Here is a 12,217-nt window from a genome sequence, read left to right as displayed (position 1 = left end):
TGTGCCGCACCGGTGTGGATCAGTGGTTAAGGGTACTGACTGACACTGAGATGCTTGCTGGAGACCCTACTTTAAGTTTCAACTTTGGTTCCTTGTGACTCAATTAAGCACGCAATCTCTGCCTGAGAAATGTTTTGTCCAGTGCTGCATAAACAAAATATATGTCTCACAGTATGTTTCATTTAAAGATTATAAATATTTATTACGACTACATAGGTTTAAGAAACTTTGTTTTACCCACTATGACCACTAACAGGACTACAATCTCATATTGCATGTATTATTTGTTTCCAGGTACGAGTGTCCCTATCTTACAGTGAGCACTTCTGCAGCCTTTCCACACCTTCAAAGAAGTACACCCAAGAGGTGAAAGTGAAGCCGCAATCAACCGTAGCAGTTCCGTTTATCATTGTGCCGTTCACTGTGGGAGTGCATGAGGTTGAGGTGAAGGCTGCCATTTATGGAGAGTTGGCAGGAGATGGTATCAGGAAGCAACTGAAGGTTGTGGTGAGTAAGTGAAAATGACATGGTTTAAGAAAAACTATACACACGTTGAAAAAGTGGTCAAAATACCCCCCAAAAAAAAGAGTGTGCATCTGAAAGCAACGACAAGAGGAGGCATCAGAACGACCATGGCAGCTGCAGCCTCCGTAGAGGAATGATATTTACACACACCATTCTCATTAGGTGCCTGTACAAGAAAGGCTGCATTGTCTCTCCGTGCACTTAATATAGATACATTCTTAAATAAGAATAAATAGATTAAATAGGTTTTTCAAAATTTTTTCAGTACTGGTAGTAGTTCCTATATCACTTACAGATACTGATAACGCTTTTCGACCCAAACCAAAAGGGTCTTTTTCAAGGTGAGTCCCGGGATCTTTGATAACATCTATATGTTATGCTTGCTCTTCACATCTATCTGGTAGGATTGGCTGTGTACCTCTTTTGTCTCTTTGGATTTTAAGCTTGATTTTATACAAATATATATTGCCCTAGATACTTGTATTTATATTTTTCTGCATGGAAGGTGTCCCATATGTGAAACTTCCTATTATGACCTTGTCTGAATTTCTTTGGATACTCCCACAGGAAATAACAAAATATTTTTGATGTATGAAAAAGCTCAAGATTAGGGGCTAGATTTACTAAGCTGCGGGTTTGAAAAAAAGGGGATGTTGCCTATAGCAACCAATCAGATTCTAGCTGTCATTTTGTAGAAGGTACTAAATAAATGAAAGATGGAATCTGATTGGTTGCCATAGGCAACATCCCCACTTTTTCAAACCCGCAGCTTAGTAAATCTAGCCCTAAGTCTAGTAAGTGTGTAACCAGGAGTGGATACTCACGGTGGAATGTGATTCACAAGTTTACACCATATCATGTGTGTTTTACAAGTTTATGGTCTGCAAGTTAAAAAACAAGAGAGAGATACACAATTTGGATTAACTAATTGGATTATTGAAAACACTTAGGGCTAAATTTTTCAAGCTGCGGATTTGAAAAGATGGAGATGTATGGAAGTATGGAAATTGTAAGTGGATGGAATTTTATAGTTTTACAATGAAGACACTAGGAGAAGTGGTAGTATGGTATACTACCAAATACCAGCTGACTCCAAACACTGTTGTAGAGTCAATGATGCAAAACAAAGTCTAGTAATGACCCCCTGTGTACCTTAGGCCTCAAACCATCTATAAAAGCAACTGTACTGATGGATAACTGCTAATTTTAATATTTAACAACTCAGGAAAGTAAGAGAATAAAAGAGATATTCACAGTAAGAGAGTGTAAACTTCAGGTATTGTAGGATTGCTAGTGTGGTGTCATTTCTGAAGGTTTCCGATTCCAAGAACAATGTTGTTGTTGAAGTGTTCATATAAAAGGGTGATACCAGGGGTATGGGGTTCTAATAGTCTGGTAAACAACTCCTCGCAAAGGTAGTTCTGATTTAATAAAGAAATATAGTTCTTATTTTCCTATAAATCCACAGGACTAGTTTATATAATAACTTATATTTATCTCTTCAAGAAAAACTGCACAGAAGACGTAGCTTCATTTAAAATGTTTTGTATTATTAATTAACATTCTAATTGTAAAAACTCATATGTATTATAAAATAGTAGACAGTGTATATTATACATAGTCAACAGATTTTGTTTGCCCTATTAACATGGGTGATATAGCATGGATGTTCATACAATACATTATATCCATTGCCTGTTTTATAAATATAAAAGTCATTGTGTGTTTGTTTTGACCAACTATTGTGTGGTGTATGGATGTGTGTTTGCAAGTCGCAACTATTATCTAAAGGTGTGTGAATGTATTTTGTGTGTGTGTGTGGGGAGGGGGAGGAAGAGGGGAACAGGGTAAAAAGAGATATAGATCCTTAGGTTAGGTGTCATTTTAAGCATTCAAGAAAAACCCACTTTTCGAATATACATTCCACAACAATATTTTCAAGCTATAAACTCCGTTTATCTCAAACATAATCACTACCCTTTATCCACATATAAACTTCTAGCATCACAGCAAAGACATTATTTAACTAGCAACGGCAGCCATCTTTAAGCCTGGAGGGATTACATCAACCTCCATTTTCAATATTATCTGATACTCAGCGTGCTCTAAACACTAATTCGTTAAGGAAAGAAAAGAAAAAAAATGAGTAAGTTTCTCCCAGACAAACCATGTTACAATGCAAGGGGTGCAAATTACTTTGCACATATCTTATATACTGGCTGGTTTTTCATGTAGCACAAAAATACTTGATATCTTTATTTTTACACTGAAATTTAAAATTGATCTAGGACATGTCCTACCCCAATTATAAACCTGTCCCCACATTATAAATTTACATTCCCCTCCAATGCACCATGGTTTTGCCAAGGTGCAAAGTTGATTTTTTTGCTTTTCTTAATTTAATGAATCAGGCCCATGGTATCTCACCTTGCTGGCATATTAACTACTTTGATTTCTCCAGCAATAAACCACATTATTTCAAAGTGTTCCATTACACACTACCTTCAGTCATTCTACACATCACAGGAACACTACGGCTCACATTTTAAACCAAAGACAAACAAACTCAATAACGCACACATATAATCCTATTTCACTGTGTCTCATAAATCAAATTTACAGCACAGTTCCAAAACTGCATAAGACTGCAGGAACTAACAGATTGTCAGCCATCTTACCATTTCATCCAGCCATACTCCTCAACCACAGTGCCACCTCAAAATGTATACAGCTTCTATCCATGAAATACAATCAATCTACAACACAGTCACATATTAATCACACAATCTCCGTTATCAAAATCAACACAGTCTATGCATAGTACACTAATAATATCACATACAAACAGCTAAAAACCAACACACTGCAACACATTGCATAAAACCTTAAAACACTATACCAAAAAAGGATGTGACAGGGTGCTGAACCCCACGTCCCCCCCTTCTCTCCTAGTACAGTCATGGCCAAAAGTTTTCAGAATGACACAAGTATTGGTTTTCACAAAGTTTGCTGCTTTAGTGTTTTTAGACCTTTTGTCAGATGTTGCTATGGTATACTGTAAAGTTACAAGCATTTCATAAGTGTGAAAGGCTTTTGTTGACAATTACATTAAGTTTATGCAAAGAGTCAATATTTACAGCGTTGACCCTCCTTTTTGAACACCTCTGCAATTCGCCCTGGCATGCTGTCAATCAATTTTTGGGCCACATACTGACTGATGGCTGCCCATCTTGCCTAATCAATGCTTGGAGTTTGTCAGTATTTGCAGGTTTTTGTTTGTCCACCTGCCTCTTGAGGATTGACCGCAAGTTCTCAATGGGATTAAGGTCTGGGAAGTATTTACACCCTTCAATCAGGTAATCTACCACATGCTTTCTTCATCCCAAATAGCATGGACTTAAACTCGAACAGGCTAAATGGGGGTGATAAATGGCGACCGCTCCTGAGCCTCTGGGGTCAGCGGTATCTGCCAATACCCCTTGCTCAAGTCAAAGGTGGAAATATACTTTGCTCCAGCTAACTCGTCTAACAGAGCGTCAATATTGGGCAGGGGATAGGTCAGAGCAAACTGTCAGGCCTAGTAATTCAGAACCGAGGATACTATCAGACAGAGTTTGCACTGGCTGTACTGAGTCTAGCAAACCACCTGATCTTCACCAAGAACCACCGCAAGGCAGTATGGGCTTTGCTGCCGAGGGACGGCAAGGTTGCGGCCCTCAGAATGGTCCTCTGACGTGAAGGGAATTAGCAGCGGGAGCCACAAACGTAGTCAGGAATCCGGGTCTGAAACATAAAGGAGCAAAATAGTACAGAGGGAGTTCAATATTGTAGTCAGCAATCTGGGTTTGGCTCACAAACAAGCAAAACAGTACAGAGGGAACAGCAAAAGCCATAGTCAGGACACAAGCTAGGATTATGCACAGGAAATCAGTTAGACAATACAGGATTAGGACAGGAGCACTGGAAGTCAGATGCTGGGGAAGAAATCCTGTTGCTCTGACACTGGTTCAGTGTTCGGAGCCAGCTTAAGTAGTTGTGGATCCAAATTCCCCACCCAGCGGTCACATGGTTGTGATGCAACACAAAAGTCACTTAGCCAGAGAACAGCCAACGTGACCAGAGAAGGAGGCAACAAGATGGAACCCTGAGCGGGGAGCAGGTAACCGAATCCTTAGAATCCTACTGCCTTCAATGTAAAATTATTATTAATTCTAAATTTCCACTTTGACCTCTGGGAAAGAGGACAATCTTCTCTTACTGTGGGGCGTTATGCATTGGTCAATTTAATCACCCAGACCCTTAGTGTCACAGCTATGAGTGTAAGACTATCAGTTCATGGTAAGGGAAATGTCTGGCTCACTTAATTTGTGTTAACAGGAAACAAAGGTCTTGTGAAAGTAGGTAATATGGCACTGAGTGGTGCGTATTATGGAGGATGATTTGGTCTCTCATAGTCCTGCACTTGGGGATTTGTCTGGTCCCAATATAAGGATAGTGTGACCGGGGGTCTACTGATAAAGCTGCAGAATACATTACAAGATGGTGCCAGGAGGTACATGAGGAAACATATGGTTTTGGAAGCTATGCAGAGTTCAAATGAAGATAGCCATTTTTCCTTGCCCCTTTCTCTTACCAGTTACACAGGCTCTGAAGCCAGACTACCTTTGAACCTGTACATCAGACATCCAGCCACCTTCTACTCCACTCTCTCCCCCAAAATACTAAACTAAATAAATGAAATGATGGCACATTCAGAAGCTGCCTAATCCAACTAATCGCTAGTGCTGGTACCTGATTTTAAATGAACTCATATATGCTGGCATGCAGCATGATGACACAGTGGTTAGAAATGCTTTGGGCTCATTTCTGATCAGGGCACTACCTAACTCATGTTAGTGTGTGTTTGTGTGGTAGAGAATTCAGACTATAAGCTCTGTTAGGGCTATTGTTAATTATTGTTAAAAATAATATGATGGCACAATTTCAAAAATGCTAATAATAACACACTGTTAATGAGCAGGTGAGCACAAAATCAAGGAGAAAAGAGTAAATGAACCCCCAACAAAAGCTAAAACTATAATGGAACTAAGACCAGACAGTAACCTATTAGTAAACATCATATTTCCATACTTTTGAGAGTGTTGTCAGCAACTTCTCAATAATTTTCTGGTTAAGAAAATATTTATGACACTTAAAGAAAAAGAAACAATTAAAATCCTTGTCTTCTACAACATGTGATATTTTTTGCTAACACTTTGATGTTTTCAACTGATTGTTAAAATGTACTAAACAGACAATATAGAGCTGTGTGCTTATCAATATATTTCTGCTTTATTTTTACTCTTGATATCTTTCCTGTTTCAGCCAGAAGGGGTTCGCAGGACAGAAATTCTAAAGTCGGTGACACTGGATCCGGAAACAAGAGGGAGGAGTAGGTGCACCTCTCGTTTAGCTTGTGTATTTGTGGAAGAGTGTGTGTGTCTCTCTTGACTGCCCGAATCTATCACTTCATATCACCCTCTCATTTCTCATTCAAACATCATCATTTCTTTCAGAGCATTTTAAGATATCTGAGTTATGAATATTCTTACTAGATTTTAAAACCATTTCAGACTATGGCAACAAGAAAATGTCTATTTCAAGCGGCGCTACATTGTAAAGGGAAACTTCCCTTTACAATGCAGCGCCGCTTGAAATTTAATCGCCGAACACGCTGAACACGCGGGTGTTGAAGAACCCGCATGTTCATACATTCACCCCCAGGGCTGTTTCCATTCTCGGTCTTAACCACCAGACTTATGTATTAACTTTCACCTACTGTTCTCTTTGGGCCTCATGTAAAGTTGGACATAATTTACACTTAAAATATGAAAGTAACTTGCGTCTGTTTAAAAGATGTATTTTACTTTCCATTCATAATCAGTAATATAGGCTTCAAAGGGATAATATGATACAGGCTGTAAGTGTAATAAATAAATAAATAGGAATAAACATGTGGGCTCCCTCTCCTAAAAAAGCCAAACCAGCCTAGTGCTCTCAGGGTTGGTATTGACAAAATCGGGGGGACATATAAGTATGCGGTCCCCATGACATTGCCGGTACCAGCACTGAAAAAAAAAGTAACAACTAAAAAACTAGAACTACCTAAACCTGACCCTAATAATAAGTGCTAACAAAGATAGTGCACATAACAGAGTGAAATGCAGCAATTGTAATATGTTTGCTATTTTAAAAATGTAACTTTATTATCCAAATTGAAAATTATGGTTACAGATCTATTAATATGAAGTTAGAATTAGGTTAAATAAAGACTGTACTAGCTGGGAATTGGGGTCGCTTTTCTTCATCATAATTGAAAGGGAGGAGGGAAATGTTGCTTTCTCAAGTGTAGGACGATTCCATGGCCATTTTGACAAAAAGTAAGGCATAGTCCAGTCTGAAGCCTGATTCATCTTGCAAGATCAATGACTAATTGCTATCCAGAACACAATATACCACTCATTAAATCACAGTATACAACAGACCATACTTGCCTCCTTCTTGGACCTCCCCTCCAGGTTCTCCAGGTCCAAGTGGCACATATAAGGAGCATGATGATGTTATTCACATTATCATGTCCCACCCTTAATGGGTAATGCCGCTATTTGTATACTTGTGCTGCAAGGGCAAGGTCTTTTGAATAGCGTTAATAAACATCATCAGGCTCTCTGTAGCAAAGTGGGCGGGATCTGGGAGTGAGGCCTACTCTCCCAGGAGTCCAGGAGAAACTTTGTCAGTCTCCTGGACAATCCGAAAGAGTGGGCAAGTATGTAACAGGCCCCAATCAAGTTCAGTGTACAATATACTGTCATTGATGCCCATAAGTAGTATGCCCCACCCATGCCGGTACATAGTCTTTCCCATCAATCACAGTATACAATGTAACCAATCAATGTTAGTGGTATGCAGGGACCACAGATCTACACTGAATTCCCATTATTATTACCATTCTCCACACAATGGTTGCCTCCCAGTGATCCTTTGCATATGGCTAGCTAAATAAAAAAAATATATATTATGATGATACTATCTGTTTACATGGTAACACCTGACTTTTCCTTCTTTCCTTCACACACCAAACTTTGTTATTCTTTTTTTTGTTTAGGTGGGGAACAGATAGTGAATATTCGATCTCTCACTAACAAGACGATTGTTCCACAGACAGAGACTAGGATCATCGTTAATATACAAGGTAAGACTTTAACATGGACTGTCCACTTGCACAGTTTGTGTCCCTGGGAGAAACCAGTACAGCTGTCTATGAGCAGAGTATATGTGGGACAGCAAGTTGCTAAAACAATTGAAGCGACAAAGGCAGAGGCTAAGGAGCCTCTGACTTTCAGCCCTAACTTAACACAGTACTTCCTTCAGAGCAAAGGGTGACAACATGTAGCCCAGCAGCAGGTGTGGAACTTAGGGCTGAAGCCATCTTTTCTATTGCAACCATGGCAGTGCTCAACTTTGCTTATAAATTAGTAGGATACTTGATGAATCTGTTTCCTGATTTGTATAGAATATTTGTGTGAAAATAGAATGAGGATGGAAAGTAAAATATATTTAAAAGAATTTCTTAAGTAGAAATTTTAATTATTTTTGTTTTTGAATAGGTACATCTATATGACGATTATAAAGGTCCCAATCTGCCCCATTACATTTTTATGCAGCTACAAATTCCTCTTTGAAATCTTTTTCCTCTCTGGTCGCTACTTTACAGTACATGGGGCTTGGGATTAAAGTAATGGATGAACAATCTCCACCCTCTTCTTCTGATTATGCAGTAAAACCACTCATGTGATTTAATGTAGAATTTAAAGGTCTCATTAAGAGACTGATTCAAGTTTAAACGTAAGTCCAATTGCCTGCGTATCTTGTGCGAAGTTGATGTGGAGCAGCGAAGGTCACTGACAAAACATAGTGGACAAGTAGGGGAGTATTTCGTGACAAGGATGGAGATTAAGGAAGGAGAAGCATTAAAGAGTGTTTTTTAAGTGAGGGTACGAAACTTGAATTGATTTATGGAGGGAATGGGGAACCACTTCATGGTTGTGCAGGGAGGTATAGAAGAGTACCATCGGGAGAGGAAGATTAGTACCAATTACGCATTCAGCACAGATTTCAGGGGAAACAGACATTTGTCACACAAGCTAGAGAAGAGAAGATTGCCATAGTCAAGAAAGGAGATGACAAAAGCATGGATGATGGTCTTGGTAGCATCTGGGGAGAGGAAAGGAAGAATCTTGCCAATTTTGTGAAGATGGAAGCAACAGGATAGGGAAAACTGACTGGGGAGTGAAACTGAGGGCAGAGTCAATAACAACATCATCAGACAAGGGAATTTCATACTTGTTGGAGAAAAGATAATAAGCTCAGTCTTGAATATGTTACACTTGAGGCAGCATCAAGCCATCGAGGTGGAGATAGCAGAGAGGCAGTCAGACACACAGAGAGAGGAGGGAGGGAGAGAGATCAGTGGAGGAAAGTTAGATCAGAGAGTTATCAGCACAGTGGTGATATTGGAGGTCAAAGGAGCAGATGAGATGACGAAGAGAGAAGGGCGTAGAGAGAGAAAAGTAATGGGCCAAAAACAAATCCTTGGGAAACTCCAACAGATAAAGGGACAGTAGGGGAGCAGGTACCAGAGGAAGGAAAGGAAAAGAGGATGGTCAACTGTGTCAAAATCGGCAGAAAGGTCAAGGAGCAAATACAGAGGGAAATGGCCCTTTGACTTAGCCAGAAGTAGATCATTAGTCACATTGGTGAAGGTAGTCTTGGTGGAGTTGAGAGAGTAGAAGCCTGATTGTAAGGGAACATGGAGAGAGTGAACATTAATAAAGTGTGTTAAATGGTTGTAGACTAACCATTCAATGAATTTGGAAAGGAATGGGAGTAAAGATATGGAAAGGTAGCTGGAGAGAGGCAGGGTCAAGAGATGGCTTCTTGACAATGGGCGTGGTGATTTCATGTTTCAAGGTAGAAGGGAAGATGACCATCGAAGAGATTGAAAAGGTGAGCTAAACGACTGCAAGTGTTAGAAGAGAGAAAATGGAGAAGCGAGCGGAGTAGGCTCAAGAGAACAGGTTGAGCAGGAAGAGGAGGGGAGGAGTGCGAGGACCTCAGAGTCCATGACAGGAGTAAAGGCGAGGAAAGGGAGAGCTGTAAGGAGGAGATATCATGGAGGATGGTATCGATTTCCCCTTTGAAGTAGTAGCAAAGTTGTGGGCATGAAGGTGGGTAGAGGGTATGTGGGGCGGGGGGCAGAAAAGGTAGTTGATGGTGGAAAAAACACAATGGGGGTAAGTGCTTTGAAATAGGACTGTTTGGCAAGAGAGCGGGCACAGTAATAGGATGACAGAATGAATTTGAAATGGATAAACTTGGCGTTGGAGCGGCACTTTCTCCAGAGGTGCTCAGCAGATGGCAGAATTGTGGACCTAATAATACTGTCGACCATATGAAATGTCGACCTAATAATACTGTTGACTACATGAAATGTTGCCCTAAAAATATTGTCAACATTTGAATTCTCAAACTGATGTTGTCAACTATCTGAATGTTGACCAAATGAAGGTCTAGCCATCAACAGCATACCCTTCCCACTGTAAGAAACAATTTAAATTAATACAGCACAGTGCAGAAACCCTTCAATTCTCAAAACCTCAGTAAAGTTGTATACAATTAAACGTCTCCTGGGTGCTGAGCCTTAGAGAGGGGGTTCTTACCTGCCCTGGTAGAGGTGAGTTACTTGGTGTACTATTAACCCTTTTGTGTTGTTTGCTATTGTTAAACTCCCCATTGCAGCATGACAGATACATTGCATTGCATCAGATGACTGCATATACATTTACTGCTTCATAATTTATATGTCCTTTTTCTCTCTTTTAGGAAATCCAGTTGCTCAGTTGGTTAAAGATTCCATTGATGGTTCCAATCTGCATCATCTCATCATAGTGCCATCTGGCTGTGCTGAGCAAAACATGATGAGAATGACTCCAGTTGTCATTGCCACTCAGTATCTGGACAAGACTAACCAGTGGGATCGGATAGGACTGAATCGCAGGGAGGAGGCCATCAGCAATATTCGTCAAGGTGAGTGCTTTCCTTCTGCTGGTTCATTTCAGGGACCAAAGTGCTTTAGACTAGAGTTATCAATATAAACAAACTATATGGCATATTTCACCATTCATCACATTTTGGCTCTTGGGCTAAACAAGCAAAAATCCTTATCAAGAGCTCAATATAACCTGAACCTCAGCAGCTTTTAGGAGACTGCACTGTCCTGAAATAAAACAAATACCAAATAAGAGACAGTGGAGACTGGTGGCAGTGGTGTAATAGTGTGGGGAATACTTTCTTGGCCAACATTAGACCCCTCAATACCAATTGAGTATTGTTTAAATAACGCCACAGCATACCTGCTTATTGTTGTTGACCATATTCATCCCTTTATGGCCACAGTCTTCCAAAGGATACTTCTAGCAGTATTAAATGTCATATCACATGACAATAATTTTAATGTACTCCCATGGACTCCATAGTCACCAGATCTTTATACAATAGAACACCTTTGAGAAGTAGTGGGATTGGAAATCCGCAGCATGAATGTGCAGCCAACAAATCTGTAGCAACTGCATGTTGCTTTCAAGTCAAAATGGACCAGAATCTCTAAGGAATCTAAGGAATGTTTCCAGCACCTTGTTAATTTCATGACACTAAAAATGTAGGCGGTTCTTGGGGCAAATGAAGAAGAGGGGGGGGGGGAGTCCTACACAGTGTTAGAAAGGTGTACCTAACAATTTGACCTCTGGGAGTATGTAGCTTGTAGGTGAATATAAATCATTATGATGTAATATCAAACAATATAATGTTTAATGTCAGAAATACTCATGCTGGCATTGTTGCATTTGCATGAGTTCCCTTTCTGAACATGCAAAATCACATAAATTATACCATAATAACTGGTGTAGTACTCGCTCTGCATCAACCTCTTTATGTTTAGGTTCTTTCGCTTTTGTCTTAAAAATCTGGCGGTTCAAAACTAATACATTTTCGAGATGATGCCCCTTTTTAAAAATAACAACATAATTCTGGGGGAAGATTTTAAAATTGGGTCATGCTTTAGGATGGGATGATTCTTTTTAATTAGCTTTTTAATTTCATATGACAATCTATTAAGACTAGAAATGAAAGTTGTGTTCAAATCTATTCTGGTTTTGATAGACTTTTAAGATTTTTTATTATCTAGCCTAAATAGAGGCATCCTTGTATTTCTTTTTTTTTTTTAGAAATGATCTATCATTGCTTAAGTCTGTTCTTAAAAAGATCCCTTAGAGGAACAGGTTTGTTTAACAAGCGTGTGTTTTCTCTAAAGGATGATTTTTTTCCAGATAGAAGTTGTAACTAGAGATGGGCGGACTCGGTTCCGCGAGATTCTAATCCATCCGAATTTAGCCTATCCAAGTACCGAGCCGGCTCGGTACTCTCCCGCCCATTCGGAATCGAAATCGAGGCAAAACGTCACTGTGACGTATTCGTATTTCTGAGCTCAGTTCTCGCGAGATTTGAAAAGCTTAAATATCAGCCTCCACAGCAATCCTTCGCCATTTGACAGAGGGAGAGAGCAGGGTTAGCTCACAGGCTATATTAGCGGAGGGAC

At 39.7% G+C, this 12,217-nt stretch overlaps 1 protein-coding gene across 1 annotated transcript in view; it reads left to right on the top strand.

Moving 5' to 3' along the window:
• Positions 1 to 12,217, top strand: part of LOC142151179 (complement C3-like) — a 141,174-nt gene that overhangs the window by 67,990 nt on the left and 60,967 nt on the right. Inside the window, exons 21-24 of the mRNA XM_075206545.1 lie at positions 295 to 507; positions 5,890 to 5,956; positions 7,670 to 7,756; positions 10,447 to 10,650. Of these exons, the coding sequence (XP_075062646.1) occupies positions 295 to 507; positions 5,890 to 5,956; positions 7,670 to 7,756; positions 10,447 to 10,650 (571 nt within the window). The remainder of the gene's footprint in view (positions 1 to 294; positions 508 to 5,889; positions 5,957 to 7,669; positions 7,757 to 10,446; positions 10,651 to 12,217) is intronic.

The sequence above is a fragment of the Mixophyes fleayi genome, chromosome 4 (assembly GCF_038048845.1).
Source record: "Mixophyes fleayi isolate aMixFle1 chromosome 4, aMixFle1.hap1, whole genome shotgun sequence".
Classification (NCBI taxonomy): Eukaryota; Metazoa; Chordata; class Amphibia; order Anura; family Limnodynastidae; genus Mixophyes; species Mixophyes fleayi.
This window is presented reverse-complemented; position numbering and strand designations above follow the sequence as displayed.